The sequence below is a fragment of the Triturus cristatus genome, chromosome 6 (genome assembly GCF_964204655.1).
Source record: "Triturus cristatus chromosome 6, aTriCri1.1, whole genome shotgun sequence".
Taxonomy (NCBI): domain Eukaryota; kingdom Metazoa; phylum Chordata; class Amphibia; order Caudata; family Salamandridae; genus Triturus; species Triturus cristatus.
In genome coordinates, this window is record NC_140589.1 from 1036302146 (window position 1) to 1036320308 (window position 18163).

General features: G+C 44.3%; 1 protein-coding gene across 3 annotated transcripts in view; it reads right to left on the reverse strand.

Annotated features, from left to right (window-relative positions):
- The window catches only part of LOC146820952 (enoyl-[acyl-carrier-protein] reductase, mitochondrial-like), a 686021-nt gene that overhangs the window by 583859 nt on the left and 83999 nt on the right, over nucleotides 1-18163 (reverse strand). The window contains exon 1 of one of the 3 annotated variants that reach the window (XM_085611822.1): nucleotides 3714-3996. The exons of the other annotated variants lie outside the window; for them this stretch is intronic. Within the exon in view, the coding sequence (XP_085467948.1) occupies nucleotides 3714-3874 (161 nt within the window). The 5' untranslated portion in view covers nucleotides 3875-3996. Of the gene's footprint in view, nucleotides 1-3713; nucleotides 3997-18163 lie in introns of those variants that run through there. 3 annotated transcript variants of the gene reach the window in all.

Sequence of the window (18163 nt, forward strand, 5' to 3'; positions counted from 1 at the left end):
GCATGTGGAGCCAGGTGGCCTTGCGCTACTTGTGCAATCTCACTCCGTCTCTCTCCCTCGCTCTCTCCCTCTCTTTCCTTTGTTGGGCTCATGGCACACCTTCTTCTCTTGGATTTGGTCTTCCAGGCTGTGTGCTCCAGATTGTCCAGTGAGGCGCCTCTAGGACTTATCCTCAGGGTTGTCTCGGCTTTAGTTTGTATGTTGTTTTGTGTTGGTGATTGCATTGCTGTTTGACTGAATCTCCATTTTCTGGCCACTCAGGTCTGTTGATTTTCCTGCTCGTGCAACATCAGGCAATATGTTTGTATTGGGATTCATGGTGTTGGTGTGCAGTTTCTTAGTCTGGGTTTGGGGGTGGTCCCGGGGGGGGTGGGTGTTGCGGGCTTGGGTGTGGTGTTGGTGGGCGTTGTGGCCCTCTTGGGTGTCCAGGCCGCATGATGGGTGGCTCTATGGCATCTGTTGCCCTTCTGATGTGGCCCTGGGCTGGTCTCCCTTTTGTGGTGCTGGCTGCCGTCCGACTTTACACCAGGTCAGAGCAGGTGTAGAATTCCTGCTGCTAACGCGGCTTATCGCCTGGTTTGTGTTTTTATCGCCGATCTGTCTGGTTGTTGAGAATGTTGAGGTGCGATGTTGTCACGGCTTTTGGCACTGGAACGCCCACTCTGCATCTCATTAGCGATAGTTGCAGGGGTCCTCTGTGGGGATGTTTTTTGCAGCTGCTATCGCAGGTAAACTGGTGATATGGGCTGTTAGCACCAGCTTGTGAATGGGGAGGTAAATTTATCATTGGCTGCGATAAAGTGCCAATAGTTTGGCGATAGCTCCTTGTGAATATGCCCCTAAGAATGCCAGTCAAGAAGCTGTAGTTGTCTTTCAGGTCCTCATCCTCTCCAAAAAGGCAAGGGAATTAAAGTATGAAGTAGAGTGTGTGAAGAGGTAGGAATGGAAAGTGGTCAGTGGAAATTATCTGCATTAATCCTAAGGTTCTTCATTATGGCCACCTAACTCAATACCAGGCACTGTGGGTGCATGGACAAGGAAGTTCAAGGATCAGCACCCCTAATGGATCATAGACCTTCTGCATTCTGGGTCTCTGAGATGAAGTTGCCACCATCAGAGATTCTAAGCAGCAACCTCCAGGAACATTGTAGCCAGTGTTTTTGAAGCATTATTAAGGAGCACGTTCCAGCCACCGTGTACTTTCAACCTCTTGCAGGTGGATGAAAGGGCCACCTCTTTCAGCAGACTATCTGTAAAAAGAGGCAGGATGGATGGAGCCTATAGGTAAAAAGAAGGTTCCCAGGATAGTTCAATAGAGGGTAGAGCACTACCTCCCCACTCAGCTCTCACCAATCACCTCAAGGACTAATTACAGCTCAACAGGGATTGCCATAGTTCTTAGAGTAGTGGTGACCACCATGCCAATTTGCCAGCACAGCACATTACCGGGCACACCCCTCTGTGGGCAACAATTTACCCTGCAGTTATGCAATAAGAGGTTCTTCTGAGGAACCAAGCCTCATCACAGCTGGCACTGTACCATCCAAACAGTCACTGGTTTCCAGCTCCACATACAGTTCAGGGGATAGTGAGAGCCCTCTGGACTGCACACCATAGGATTCATCACAGTAATGAGGTAAGCCCTGCAGCAGTCACAGAGCCACGATGTGCGGCTGCAGGGAAGTCACTCCAGAAGCATGAGGGAAGAATGGCATTCCACAGCCTCAGTCACCAGTAAGTCATCCACATCCACATCTGCCTGAGAACCACACATCTGAGGAACCTAACCCCATGGATGACCTCTGGGGGAGGTCAGAGTACTAAGGACTACATCGCACTAGTGGCGATGATGGTGTAAATTTGAACTTTACAGATGGCACTTCTGAGAAGAGGATCCCTCCAGAAACACATTGGTGCCATTGTAGAGTTATGCTGGTTTAAAATAACCGGAACAGCAAGGATAAATCAGCTTAGTAGTGCATACTTCTGAGCTAGCCCTTCTTGTTCTGTGGCTTATTCCCATTTTCCCCACCAGCAGTGGCCGCTCACAGAGTGAGTGCGGTGAGGCGGGCCGGGTGGGGGGCAGGGTGGGGTGGTGGTGGAGGCAGACATACGATGGCCAGGAGTAAAGTAAGTAAATAAATAAATAAAACTATTTACCTTGCGCTCGCTGCATCGCCAACCGGCGATGCAGCGAGCGCAAGGTAAGTAAAATGAGACCCAAGATTGGCTCTGTGGTCTGCAGAAAAACAACAAATGCACCCTCCCTTACTGAGTGCGTCTACAGACATATAACCAGGGTGCAGATGACTGAGTGGTATCAGCAACAGATTATAGTGCCAGGACTGGCACTATTACTTTTTGCCTGCCAGGAATAGTTGCATACTGGCCTCTTTTGTGCTTTCTTTTTATAGATGGGTCTGTCAGGTGCCTGCAATAGGGCCTTTTGGTCCATGCATCTGGGAGGGAGGGAGGGAGGGAGGGAGGGAGAGAGAGAGATAGAGAGAGAGAGAGAGAGAGAGAGAGAGAGAGAGAGAGAGAGAGAGAGTGTTAGTTACACTGTGTGTGGACTGTAAGATTGCATATGGCTGTGGCCACACAGGAATCCATTTTGATTTCCTGTTATGGAGATTTGCATAAGATGGAGGCTTGAATGAGGCCAGACAGCAATGTAAGTTGTATTGCTTTTCCAGAACATTTATGATGACCCTATTATGGCGGAGGGTCTCTTTGTAGTGTAGTGAAAACTCTTGACCTTATATACTGCACTCTTACTGATAACAGGGTGAAAGGTAGTTCATTGGAGAAGCATCTCCCTCCTTTCTGTCTTTCTTTAAGGTCTTCCCTGACAAGAGACTGGCAATTCCACTCTACTTTCCTGCTAATGCTGTGAGACGAAGACTAAGGCTGGACTAATCTGGGAGGAATACAAAAAAGACAGCAACTGCCTGAAATCGGTCTCAGAGGTGGAGCTGTAGGATACACAAGCTCTGTCTACAAACATGGTACACGTTTGGGCAAAAACCATCAATATGCCACACTTCCTCTACAACAAGAATAGAGGGGCTCACACCGGTAAAGACTGAGAAACTCTACTGCAGGGGTCACTGACTGCCAGCTTCCACTTGCCGTGTATGGGAATAGGAACGTGGAATGTTTGTGAGGAGGGATTCCACAAGTGGAAGCACACTGGTTGCTCTGGAGCAGCATCACTGTTGTCATGACACCTAAACACTAACATTAAGCATTAAATAACTCAATACCTAGGCTTGTTGCAGTCTTGGGCCAACATTTAATAATTCAGAATTGCTGGTGCACACCCTGCCTTTATTGTTAGGGTGGAAACTGTGACGAGGCTCTTCCTATTGTCCCAAGTGGGCGTCGACAAATACCCACAATGTTGTGGGACTCAGATAAATTACTCTATCTAAAATGACACGGAGTTGTTGAGACTGGTGTTATGCCATTGAATGTTGCTATGCAGGTATGCCGTGTAATGCTTCATTGGCTGTTTCTACGAGAAGACAAGCACCATTAGTCTAATTACTCATGCCCATTGTAGAGATTACAGTTAATTCGAATGTTGCTATAATCACGGGTTTAAATTTAATAAATAAGTGGAGACATAAAGGAAGCAGCGAGTGAATACTAATCACGGTAAACTTTGGCAAAAAAAAGTCGAAGCGACTTTTCACACATAAACATTCACTTACCGCAAGACATCTCTGGGGTGTCCACGAGTCCGGTAGACGAGTGCATCACAGCTACGCACCCCAGCTGAGGAGTAGGTTCGAAGGGGAGAATACAATCTTCCCGTCACAGGAGAGCAAAGAAAATGAACTTTTCGAAGGGGCAAATGCCACGGAAGTGCCATTATTTTTATTCACGGTTATCAAAGCGCCAGTGTAAAAGTAAACAATCCCCGCGTCTCTTTTGTATTTGTAGTCTTGAAGAAAAATATGAAAACAAATGTCTTGTTTTAGCCAATAGAAAGACGCTGATGTCTCTTCTCCGCTATATTTAAAGTCTCGAAAAATGAATGAAGAAAAAATATTTGCTTTTGTGGCCAATAGAGCTCAAGAAGTAAAGGGGAAGCACAAGTGACGGAAATAAACTGCAGGGAAATGGGTTGCTTCTGGTTCCTTTTCGGCTGCAAGAATCAACGTTGGGCAAGTTACATTTTACCTGCCAGTTAGAGTCTAATGGTAAAAATTGTAAATTGATACTTGTATAGCGCACTACTCACCCGCAAGGGTCTCAAGGCGCTTGTACGAATACCGCTGTGGAACCCATCCTGGCTTTCCCAGTGAGGCGTCCACTCCTGGGCACCCCCAAGGTGGAGGCCAGGCATCCTTAGCGTTGTGGGGGCCGTTGTGGAGATTAAGCAAGCTATTGCCCAGAGTTGCAGAGTGGGACTCCATGATTGGAATGGCACAGAGGTGAGAATTATCAGGTCCGTGGAATTTTTGAGCCCAAGACCCGCGAGACGGGGAATTGAACCCTGGTCCCGGGCTAGACCTCTGCATCAGGGTCTGCCGCTCTAATCATTGAGCCACACTTCTCCACTTTGGTTTGTCTAATGGTTTCATTTTGATTTCTGTTCATTGACTGTTGCAACAAAGTAAGTAATGCACATGAGGTACTAGTAAAAACAAAAACTATCTAAACCCAAAAAAAGTACTGCAATGACATTACGTGAAATGTAATGTAATATAGCCTTATAGCCCGCCGTAGCGGGCTATACCGGCTGTTAAAGGCCCGCTGCAGCGTTAAAGGCTCGCCCGAGCCGAAGGCGAGGGACTTTAACAAAGCAGAGGGACTTTAAAAGCCGGTATAGCTCTGCTACGAAGGGCTGTTAGGCTATTAGAACATTCTGCTACTAGAGGGCAGAATGTTCTAACAAAACAAAGCCTTCAGGGAGCGCGAGGGGATTGAAATCCCCTCAGGCTCCCTGAAGCCTTTGTTCACAGCGACACATTGGAATGTTGGAGCTCGGGCTTATACCACCCATTATAAGCCCGGAGCGCTCCATTGTTTTCAATGGAGCTTCCAACGTTCCAATGTTCTAATACACATGAAATAATCACAGGCTAACTAACAAAAAGGAAAACAGCCAATGGCAACGCAAAAAAGTCTGGGTTTGCCTGCCAGTATTTTGGTTTACTCGTTGCTGGTTTTGTCATGGATTTTGTTAAACTTTATTTACTCTTGTGGGAGCTGCCTGGTCGTGGCGATTATTTAAAAAAAAAAGCTACAAGCAAAAAAATGTTAGACTCAAAAACAAACATTGCCACAGCAGACCCTGAATGGAACTGCTTTCTGAGAAGGTGTCCTCTCTATGAAAGAGCGAAATGCCGTTGCAAATAACGAATCTAGCCATTGTCTGTAGTGGACAGACCCATTCATCCGTGCCGCAGGCTGTAGAGGGCCGAAATGAAATGTGAATGACACAACAACCAATCGCGAAGAGGGCTGGACAAAAACACTAGACCTAAAAAACACAGAGAGGGTTATTTAGTTCTATCCCAATCGTACATCCATTATAGCTGTGTCATAGTCACCCCTAATGTTGCTGTTCTGGTACTTAACGGCAAGTCTCTTACGGTATGGGACACTCCACTAGTTGTGGAACGGCCACTCTGCTTCAGTGAAAGATTTCTCCTGGGGTTTGAAGTTTATGCTGTGTATTTCCCTCTTTGAGCTTAGATACATTATGAAACCCGTGAGGGAAGAGAAATCTTTATGGAGTTAAAGACTCAAAAGCTGCAACATAGGACTTTCCAGACCGACTCTAATGCTTCAGTAATGGCTTGAGCAACTGATACAAGAGCAAGCACTAGCCATGTATGGTGTTCTATTCTATAGCTAATGCTTGCCATGCTCTTCCGAAGATCAAAGTTGAGGTTTCTTTTTTTTTTTTTTTTATGTTTGAAAAGCTTTATTCAAGAAGGAATAAATACATAGGCATCAGCCGCAATATAAGAGAAAGATAAATGGAATAAATTACATTGAACAAGCTAATGTCATTAAAAGATAGAACAAAGCATTTTATAAAGTTTTAAGGAAAAATGGGACGGGAAAAAGGGAAAGGAGGACCAGGAAAATAAAAGGGGGAAAAGGGGAACGGCAAGAACATATTATATAATAAAAGATCCTAAAACCTTGCTATAAGAAAGGAATGAAAGCTGTAGGCAATACAACAATCAAAATGTTACACAGCAAACCCAATAGTGTCATAAACCAATCTGATATTATTAAAGTAGGAGAAGGAGGAGTAACTCCCTCAAGGTGGTTTGAAGTTTTCCGAAGTGATGGCGGGAATCTTCCTCGGGACCATCCGATCTAAGTATGTGGTAAGAGGTAGCCAAAAAAGATCCCTATTATGTGTAGGATTACAGAGGGAAGCAAAGGCAGTGTCTAGTCTGTGAAAGTGACACAAGGAATTCCACCAGTGACGGATGGAAAGGTTAGATAGGGTTTTCCAGTTGGAGGAAATGTGTTGAAAGGCGAGAGCAAGCATGAGGTCGAAAAGACCATGAGAACATAGAGGGAGATTTAAAGAGTCAGATAAGCTGCCTAAAAAGAGAATAGAAGTTGAGTATGGAGAAGGGAGAGTGAAAATACGAGAGATATAGAGCCAGACAGAGGTCCAGAATTGAGAGACAGAGGGACATAAAAACAAGAGGTGAAAAAGATTAGCGTTGGGGGCAGAACAAGTCCAACAACTAGAATCAGAAGAGGAAGAAAAACGGGCTAGAGAGAGTGGAGAGAGATATAGTCTATGGTATAAGTAGAATAAAGATTGAGTAAGAGAGGCCGAACGAGAAATTTTCAAAGATCTAGACCAGAGTTTGTCCCACAAGGCGACGGACCAAGTACAACCCAGGTCTTCCTCCCAAGCAAGTTCTACCTTAATTTTAAGGCGCTCTGGATTAGGGGATGAAAAGAATTTGTAGATAAGAGACGCCTTGGGTAAGGTTAAGAGAATTTTAAGAAGAGGTGCCTGGGAGAACGAAGAAGGGGAGGGGGGAAGAGAGTAAAAAACATCCAGGATAAGCGTCATTAGGGCAACAAACTTCTGGAAGAAGGAGCGCGGACAGCGAAAGGTCATCTGAAACTGGGGAAAAGAACAAGGGGATGCTCCGTCAAAAAACTGGTTCACCCAAATGATGCCCAGCGATCTCCAAGACTTCCAGAAGATGGGTCTGTTTCTTATAAGAATAAGGGAGTTATGCCAGACAGTGGAGTTCAAGAAGGACTCTCGAGTAATAGGTGTAGGGTTGAAGAGTGGCTTTAGAAGAGAAGAAGTATGCTTAAATAAGGGAAGAGCCAAGTGTGGAACCCTAGCAGAGAAGCGAATAACCTCCCCAAAAGAAAAGGGTAGTAATAATATATGCTCGATGGAAAGCCAAAGAGGGGCAAAAGCAGAAGGGACAGAAGGAAGCCATCTAGATGCCTGGCGAAGGGAAAAAGATTTATGATACAGACGGAAATCTGGAAAGTTGACCCCACCATTGGCCTTTGATTTACGGAGTGACGCCAAAGAGATTCTAGATCTTTTCTTGTTCCAAAGGAAGCGAGACAAACAAGAATCTATACGTTTAAAGAAAATTGCGGGGATATGGACAGGTAGCATAGAAAGAACGTAAATTAAAATGGGAGCGATCATCATTTTGATGGAGTCTAATCTCCCCCACCAAGAAAGGAAAAGAGGATTCCAAGAAGAAAGTAAACGTTCAATGCGGGACAAAACCGCTGACATATTAAGAGCAATTGAAGAAGAAACAGAGTTAGAAAACCATACTCCTAAATATTTAATTTTAGAGCCATTCCAAGCAAAGCCCGTGGGGGCAAAGGCATGAGGAGTGCAAAATTTCGTAAGGGGAACAATTTCAGTTTTATCGGAATTAATTTTATAACCAGAAACCTGTGAGAAAGACTCGAATTCGGACAACAATGGGGGAATAGATGATTCTGGAGCGGAGATGAAAAGAAGAATATCGTCTGCGTATGCAGAGAGTTTCAGTTGCTTGTCACCATAAGGAAAACCAGCGATGGCATTATTGTTCCGGATAGACGACAGAAAGGGTTCAAGGGCAAGAACAAAAAGCAAGGGAGATAAAGGGCAACCTTGACGAACCCCACGCTGAAGAGGGAAATACGAAGAGACTTGACCATTGACCAGGACTGAAGCCTTAGGGGCAGAATATAACAGAGAAATAAGAGAGATGAAGCGAGGACCAAAGCCATGCCAGCGCAATGAAGCAAATAGGAAAGACCAGTCAACTCTATCAAAGGCTTTCTCTGCGTCAACCGAGATTGCCGCTAAGGGAATAGAAAGAGATGGAACTTTATTTAGTACATTAAGGAAGAGACGAGAATTATCAGATGTCAACCGACCCTTCACAAAGCCACACTGCTCCTTACCAATGAGGTGGGGCATTAAGGGATCTAGGCGTAGAGCCAGTACTTTGGCAAACAACTTATAATCAACATTCACTAAAGAAATCGGGCGATAGTTCTTACAGTATTTAGGATCGCGACCGTCTTTAGGGATAAGGCAGATGGTAGCTTCTTGAAACGTACCTTCCGCTCTCCCCGATGAATGAAACGATTGAAAAAGAGACAGGAGTTTAGGAAGTAACAGGTCAGAAAAATGTAAATAAAATTCAACTGAAAAGCCATCAGGACCTGGAGTTTTGCCCTTGGTAAGAATAGCCAACGCCGTGGAGAGCTCATGTAAAGAAAGGTCAACTTCCAGATCCGGGAAATGAAGATGAGACGTCAAGGGCTTAGGAAGTTTATCTAGGTAGGCTTGGACAAGAGAGGGAGAGGGAGAAGACTCAGGTGTATAAAGGGTACGATAAAATAATTGAAATTGTTCAAGAATATCCTGAGGTTTATGCAATAAAGTAGTATCAGAGGAGTAGATGGAGTCAATGAATGAACGTTCTTTGCGTGATTTGAGATAATTGGCTAAAAGCTTCCCAGATTTGTTGCGACCACCATAAAACCGGGCAGAACTCCGAAGAAGCATTGACGAGGCATTATCGGTAGTTGATTTGTTAAAATCTAGTTTGGCACGAATAAGTTCCGGAGGTACAGAATTCTTAGAGGAAGAATAGAACTGGCGCTCCAGAGACTTAATATGAGCTAATGTATCTTTCCGCTTCTGAAGAAAGCGTTTCTTTTTTTTGGAAACAAAATCAATGACAAATCCGCGCGCAGTGGCTTTAAAGGAGTCCCAGAGAAGATGAGGGGAAATATTAGAAACATCATTTAATAGAAAGAAATCAGTAGCAAAAGAGCGGAAGGAAGAGGAGAAAAGGGGATCAGTAAGTAAAGAGTTGTTAAAGCGCCAACGAGAGGATCTGGGAGCAGGGGAGAGAAGGTCAAGATCTGTTACAATAGGAGCATGGTCAGAGATAAGTATAGGTCCAATAGAAGACGACAGCAAATTTTGCGACAAGGAAAGAGAAAGAAAGATATAATCAAGACGAGAGAAAGAGGAGTGAGGAGGAGAGAAAAAGGAATAATCAAGTGTGTCAGGGTGCGAAAGTCTCCAAGAATCAATGAGAGATGTTTGAGAAATGGTGTCGAGAAAGTGTTTGTGGGGTTTGTGGGGTATGAAACGAACACTTGACTTACGATCAATAAAGGGGTCCACAATCTGGTTGCAGTCGCCACCTAGAATGAAGAGGTCATCTTTATATTGAAAACATTTGCTAGTAATTAAAGGCCAAAAAAGTAAATCAGGTTGCGTAGGGCCATAAACATTAAACACAGTTAAAGGGATAGAGTTAATTGACAATTTAGCTAGAATCCATCTACCATCAGAATCCGACTCTTGTGTTAAGACTTTACATACTAATTTTTTATGACATAGAATAACCACTCCATTCTTCTTGTTGGTAGAAGGGGAAAATAGAACCGTACCCACCCACCCACGTTTTAATTTGAGAGACTCAGTCTCCGAAAGATGCGTCTCTTGTAAGAGAACTATGTCAGGATTGTAAGTAGCAAGGTGGGAAAGAATTCTCTGACGTTTGATAGGGTTAATAAAACCTTTCACATTCCAAGAAATTACTCTGAACTTAAACAGTGAATAACATTATCAGAAACAATAACTACAGCAATGGGGAAAAAGTGAAACATTTGTAAAAGATAGATATAGAAAAGAATAGATACAAGAAAAGGAAGCTCAAGCAAGGTAAGGGAAACAAAGAATAAAGAAAGTAAGAATAAAGAAGGGAAGAGAGGGGAAAGGTGAAGAGAAGAAGATACAAAAAGAGACAGTACAAATCCATAAGGACGACTGAAAGTAACATACCTGAAGGGAACACGGAGAGGATATCGGGGCAGTGGATGACGCAACAATACAAGCATGACCTCCCGAAACCAGGAGGACAATCCGACCGCACCAGGACGAAATGGGAAACACAACTCACATGAGGGAAAAAGGGAACACCTTAGTCGATCTGGGCAAGGAAAACAAACACAAGAATAAATGAATAAAAAGCGCTGATGAGGACAAGGGACACGTAAATAGAAGAATAAACAATGAACAATGGGATGCAGACAGCCCAAAATTGTGGGCAATAATAAAAATGGAAAAAACAAAGGTTGCGCAAAAGAGAGCAACCAGCAGGATTAATCAAAGACAGTGAGAGAACATATCAAAAAGCTCTTAAGAGTAAAACAGAGTGAGAAAAACCAACATCATAACAAGGCATGGCAATGCAGAAACATTATCAGGAACACCCTGTAAGAAAAAAGGAGAGGAGCGTTCAGCCACTAGTAGAGGCGGAAGTATCCATGCCAACGTTGGACTGTATGTGAATAAAGTTTTTAAGCTCCGCAGGATCTTGAAAAGTCCAAGTCTTATTCTGATGAGTGACTTTGAAGGTACAAGGATGGAAAAGACCAAATCTGGCACCAAGAGCACGTAAGGGTGTACGAAGGCTCAAAAATTCCTTCCTTCTTGCTGCGGTAGCATTGGAAACATCCTGAGCAAGGAAAACTCTCTGGCCCAACCAGGAAACTTGGCGCTTGGCTCTAGCCGCGGAGAGGACAAGGAGCAGGTCAGTGAACTTCAGAAAGAGAATGATAACACCTCGAGGTTTAGTTGCGGATGATAGGCGAGGACCAAGCCTGTGCGCCCTCTGAATGGTGAGAGAGGTGGTAGGAGGCATGTCCAGAAGTTTCGGAAGGAAAGTAGAGAAGAACGAGACGGGGTCATCGCTCTCCAAGGATTCTGGCAAACCATAAATGCGTAGGTTGTTCCTCCTATTTCGGTTTTCTAAATCCTCGGTATGCTGCTGCAAAGCAAGAACAGATTCCTCCAATGAGGTGATACGTTGAGAGTGAGATTGAATCTCCGAAGTCTGAAGTTCCACCACCGACACTCTGCTCTCGATAGTTGACCATCTCTCTTCAAAAAGTTGCATCTTGTTGTTGGTTTCCTCAATGAACGGACGTAAAGCCCGTATTTCCTCAAGTATTAACTCCATGGAGATAGGGGGTGACGGTGGATCCGGAGAAGGAGAGTCTTGTTTTAGACGTTTGGTTGACGTAGCAGAAGAAGAGGCCTTACTGGAGGTTGATTGTGTCAAGGAAGGACGACTGGACGACGTTGCCGCCATTGGATCTGCAGGACTGGAAGAAGGATCAACTGATGAGGAGGAGGAAGGATGAGCCGCCGAAGAGCCCTTTGAAGGCACGAAAACAAACTTTGGATTGCGAAGCTTGCCCATAAGTGCGCTCCGAACAAATCCCCACAAGTATCGCACTTCAGGGGAGCGTGCAACGCCGTCAGCAGAGGTTGAAAAGGCACATTAACAGGTCACAACGTTCCACTCAAAGACCCCACAGCCACCTGCACCTGCCACGCAGAAGAACCAAGGCATCCGAAGGAGTTGGCGCAGAAAAAATAAAGTCACTGAGAACAGCGTCTGACCACGATCCTCAAACCGCAGTCAGACCAAGAAGAGAATAAAAACTGTGTATCCTTGAAGATAGACCATGAAGGGTTACAAATAAAAATAAAAATAAGGTGTTATACAGTATCTACCTTGGTCATGATCCAAGATTCCATGTTTCGTGAGGAGAAATGTAGCTGCGTAGGAATCATCGCGCCGAAAAACAAAATGGCGGCCGTTATGAGGCGCTCACAAAACGGCTTGAAAACGAAGCATTGAGGAGTCCCAGCGCGTTCATTTTAAGCTCACCATGAACAGGACATGTTCCGACTACAGGAACCAGCAGGCAGCGTGTAATAACATCGCGTAAATTAACGCGAGGCGGAAGAAGTCGTCCCGATGCGGCGGAGCCCCGGACTCAGGCGGCCATCTTGAACGGCGTCCAAGCCACGCCCCCCCAAAGTTGAGGTTTCTAAAACAGCCACCGTGTCTCTTTGGTAGGGAGAGAACTATGTCGCCATTGTGACAGAGATCCCTCTTTGCCAAGATCTAAATCGATCCCAAATTTGCCTTGGAAGATGCATAATGTAGTTTTGCTCAGATAAGAGCTCTCATGTGCACGTGCCAGCTTCTGTTAAAGGGATTACGGTAAACACCAGGCATTCAATCGAGCAAAGGTGTAAGCTGCAAACACTCTATATGCAATTGTTAATTGAGACGTAGCGCAAAATCCAGTTGTGCGCAATGACAACATACATCAAGCAAATAGAGCAATGGCACTAATTACGCAGTCTTTGCCAAATATTATGGAGCACATATCAACTTTCAACTTACACGTAGCAGAAGGGTACTGACAATGGACTACAATCCATTCACTGAACCTGTAAGAAGAGCTGTGATGGATGTATGACATTACAACGCGGGTTTTTACCACGCGTGCAGTTACATCGCATGCGTTACAACGCATGCGATGTTACAACGCTATGCCATTACAACGCAAGTCTTTACATCGACTTGCGCTAGATGGCGTGCTAACATTAAAAAAGTGTAATTTACTATTCCAACTCCAGTCCACTTAACAGTAGGGAAGGTGTTGGGATAGTAAACTACACTATTTGTAATGTTAGCACGCCATCTAGCGCAAGTCGATGTACAGACTTGCGTTGTAATGGCATAGTGTTTTAACATCGCATGCGTTGTAACGCATGCGATATAACTGCACTGCGTGGTAAAAACCGCGTTGTAATGGCTGTTCCCCGCTGTGATGCATGGAAAGGCAACTTTGCCTTGCAAACTCCTGTGAGGCCTATAGTAATGGGTGACAGCACATAGAAGAATAATATTTCAATAAAAGAGAACCTCCTTTGCGTGAAAAAGGATGAATATTTTAAAAAAGACAACACCTAAACAAGGACATCATTATCAACAGTTTACTACAAATGATTTAAAAAAACACACATCAGGCTTTTAAAGAAATGCCTCAGACCTTGTCACCAGAAACCTAAGGAACTCTGCACATTTCAATCATATACTGCATGCTACCTCTAGAGAGTCAAAAGGGGCACAGTTAGCATTTCACATCCATGCATCTGCTAAACAATATATCAGGCTACAGGTAAATTTAAACCCCACCGGTCATGCTATGTCACCATTCCCCTTAAACAACAGAACACTCCAAAATCCCATATATAGTTCTTTGACTTGGATGGCTCTTCTTTACCCCACCAGAGGGGCCATTGAATGCCCCCATCTCATCAGGAGAAAGCCTTCCTCTCTAATCTCGAAGGGTTCACAGGTCCAACATCAAATTGGTAGGTGATATACAAACTTTCTCCATATCATACACCATCTTTCCATTTTACCAAATATAATTCCACTTTGGATTCAAATAGATTCAGATGAGTGAGCACTGATACAGAATATGTATCTTACTAGGTTAGTCTCATTCTCATGTTCCTTCACAGACACAGCCAAATACAGTCAGGATTCACAGAATCCACCAACTGCTGACAGCAGATATTCTTTGAGGAGATGCTTGATGACACGCAAACTCAATTTTCCCAGCAAGGAACATGCAAGGTATAGCAGAGCACACATTCACAAATGATGCACACTTGAGAGAATCATTAGCTGACTCGAACAATGCATCAAGGGGCATGTTTATTAAACTTTCACATAGCCCTACCCAGCAAGCCACCTTGCTGTGCTGTGCTAAGGGAAAGGGCAGGAATACACCGCATTTAACATTATATGTCGCGTTCATGTCCTTTCATAGCACTTGCGCACTTTTGGCTTTCTAGCGCCAATGCAGGCACCCTTGCATTATGTTTCAAGGATGCCTGCGTTGTAAGCAGCATTGTTTTTGTACATGAAGGGATGCCGCCATTTGCCTCTTTCTACTCTGCAGTACAAGTGGAAAGAGTCAAAATGAATAGAAATAAAGATATTTCTCCTTGTTTTGCCTTGCTTGGGAGGCATAGCATTTTGATGTATTCCCAGGTCTACCAGTATTGGTAAATCTGGGAATGTGCCAAAATTGATGGGCAGATGCATGGGAACACCCAAGTTGCACCCATGGAATGCCTCCCAGCAGAAAAGTAACACAAAACAGCAGTTTGAGCTGCCTTGAGTTACTCTAGATGTATCAAGCCATGCAGGGCCACACAAGGTGGCCTTGCAGCCCAACAGGGAAATGCCAGAATGACCTAATCATCAGTCTGAGCCTGCCCTGATCCATCTGCATGTACCTCTCATCCCTAGTAAAGTTCATGGCCTTATCCTTGGTGTGGTTGATGCAATGAGCTCACAGTAAATTTATTTGCAGGAACCACATCTTCTGCTTCCATCGCTATGACTTCTGTGTAAATCTGCAAAACTCTTTTCTGCAGTAGGATATTTCCATTATTATGTATTTCCAGTAGGCTTTGCATATATTTATAGAATTGTGTTCACTGCGAATATTACTAGTTGCCCCATCTTTGTAAAAGCATTTCATAGATCCTTGACATTTTATCAAAGACTAGTCATAACTTCCAACTTTGGAACAATGGCGTGCTACAGTGAAATGGGTATTTTGCACTGTTTTCCCCTGGTTCAACAAGAAGCAAATGCAGTTTATTTCCAAATAGAGTACAAATTAACCTAATGTGAAAAGTGTTTTCCTTCCACTGTATTATGGAAAGGGAGAAAGAAGGAGGAAGAGAAAGATAACAAACCAGAGACACAGGGGAAATGTTAGGAGGAAAAAGATCCTAGAAGAGTAATAAAAAAAGTCAAGAAGTGTAGGGAGGTGAAAGAAAGAGAGCTGAGATGCAATCAAAACTGGACAGCATTGGTATTCAGTAACTCCAACATTCAGTAATGCCGGCAGTGGTCTACTAAGAAAAACTGTGGGTGTTGCCTTCATTTGTATTTATTAACTTAATTTACATATGAGGCACTGCATAGACCCGAAGAAACTGACAGTGAGTCATGGTGCTACAATTTTGGGTACAGCCCCACATTCTCTATCCTTCTCTTTCTCTGTGGCTGTGTGCACAGTGCTTCAAAATTGACTGAGCAGGTGGCAGTTTAATTTCTATGAGAAAAAAGGATCTACCAATGAGAGAAAGAAGAGGCCCTCTTCTCCTACACCCAAATCAGTCCAGGCCTGATTGGAGCCACCACCCCCCTTTGTGCACTGCACCAGCAGGAAGCATGTGGAAACCAAATGGCCGAGGCAGGTTTTAGGGTTATTTTGAATAGTGCTTGAGGGGGCATTTTCTTTGGAAGCTGATAGCCAACTTATAATATCAAGAATAAAGGTTAGGAAGTAATGTTGACTATCAGAATTTGCCAATGGTATGCCCTCTTAGGGCCTTATTTATGAAAAGTGGTGCATCCCTGGGCAATGCGTCACTTTTCATAGCGCCATCCTTATAAAACAATGGATGTGCCAAATTTACAATACAGTGCTCCATAGCGCAAGGATTTACAGATACGTCAGGAATCCTGACGTATCTGGTGGTGCAAAAATGATGCATTGCTGGAGTGTGCCGGATAACTGATGCAACTCCAGCAGTGAGTCCTTAAACATGGGGGAGTCCTATGTGAAAAACCCTGCATCACTCATTATGTCTGCTGGCAGCAGTTATAAGGATTGTGATGCAGTCAAGTCTTAGAGGTAGAGCAGTGAAATCTCATAGATTTCACTGCGCCACTTGTACAAGTCTTTTTCACTGGGGAATGCCCACCCCTGCATACATTATACCTGATGTAGGTATAATGTAATGCAGGCCTTTACAAAGTGACACATCTGTCTAGATGCGTTACTTTGTAAATAAGGGGCAGTGTGGTGCATTGTTTACACCGCCGCAGCGTCACAGAAAAGTGCCACAACTGCGCAACCTCTTCATAAATAAGGGCCTTAGTTGTGAGGGCTGTTAACATTGTGCTTAGTTTTGACTGTGGGCATGTTTTCTCTTATGTCCAAGGTCTCCAAGACTGTCTCCCTGTCCTAGTTTTTGTGTCCACACATTACTGGTCCTATGTCCACCTGTCCCATTTTGGATGATCCTGTGTAGGTTTAAGTGCCTATGTCAGTGACCCACTGTACCCGTGTCCACATGCCCCATTGTCAGTGTCATAGCATCAACCTCCCAATGGCACTATCATTTACAATGTCCATCTATCAGTGTGCCCATATCAGACTACAAATTGCAATGTCTCTGATTCAGTGCTGTTGTATCCATTTCGAGATTTGGTGCCATTTTGACAGTTTCGGTGTCCCTGTGTCAGTGTTTGAGTGCCATACCCCCATCTCAATGTCTGTGCCCTTTTCCCAGTGTCACTATTCCAATGTGAAAGTCCCAATGTAAGTTTAACTATCTCAGTGTTAGGATCTCAATGCATTTTTGGTTGTGTCCTAATGGCAGCAATGGACATCCCAATGCCTGTGCTGGTGTTCGAGTGCCAGTATCAACATGTCTGAGCTCCTGTGCCAATGCATCCATGCCAGAGAGCTTGTATTAGTTTCCCAGGGTGAGTGTGTGTCTCTCTCTCAGGACTCCATCAGTATTAATTTGCTGTTGCTTGTGCCTCAGTGTTTATGTCCTTACTGGCAGTTTCCTTATGTCAGTGTGGGTGCTCTAGTGCCAGTGAACCAGGTTCAGTGTCTCCAGGCTTGTGCCCCTGTGTCGTGCCACTTAATATTGTTTGTGTCAGTATCAATGTGTTATAGCACATGTTACTGTGTCAATGTGTCATACTCAGTCACTGTTAGTACCATGTGTTAGTGTTTCCATGTTCTCCCTCCTGTCCAGTTCCAGTGTCAATGTCAGTGTTTCTATTTCCCTATCTATACAGACCCCAGTGTAGGTATCCAGGTGTCACTGTCCCAGTGTTACTTTCCCCATTTCATTCTTCTGTGACATTGTCTATGTGCCAGTGTCCGCATACTAATGTCCCGAGTTGGTTTTAGTACCTCTATGTCAGCGTCCTCTTGTCCCGTCAATATCTGCATGCCCATGCAGAGGTGCTGTGGTGGTAACTATTTTCTGTGTTGACTTACCCAATATTCATGTTAGTATTCCAGAGTCAATATCATTCATATGAGTCTATGTCAGTGTCCTTGTGTCAGTATCCCAGCATCAGTGTCCCCATGTCACTAACCACATGTCAGTGCCCCAGTGTTGTGATCCCAGGTGATGCCATTGTGTTATTGTCACAGCCATTTTTGCAGCATCAATGTTTGCACCCTCTCTCAGCATTTCAGTGTCACTATTCCCAGGTCAATATCCCCATGCCAGTATTGGTGCTCCTATATCAGTGTCCTAGTATCGTTTACCCAATCGCATTATCCCATTATCGCTATTGCAGTTCCATTGCTAGTGCTACAGTGTCAGGGTCCTGTTGTCAGTGTTGGTGCCCCTGTGTCAGTGTACTAGTGTCAATGTATTTACTACATGTGAAAGTTCTAGGGTTACTGCTCCCATGTCAACATCTCCATGCTGGTGTAGATACCCTAGAGTCAGTGGTCTAATCTCCATGTCCCCATGGCAGAATAGCCATGGCGGTGTGCTTGTATCACTACCTTCATCAGTATCCACGTTAGTACATAAGTGTTGCCCCCCCCCTTCCAGTCAGAGTCCACGTGTCAGTGTCCCTATGTTGGGTCACTGTTCTGGAATTGTGTCTTATCTTAGTCTCAGTGACTTTGTGTCCAAGCATCTCTGTCTCAGTAACCCAGTTAAACTGCTCTTCTTGCC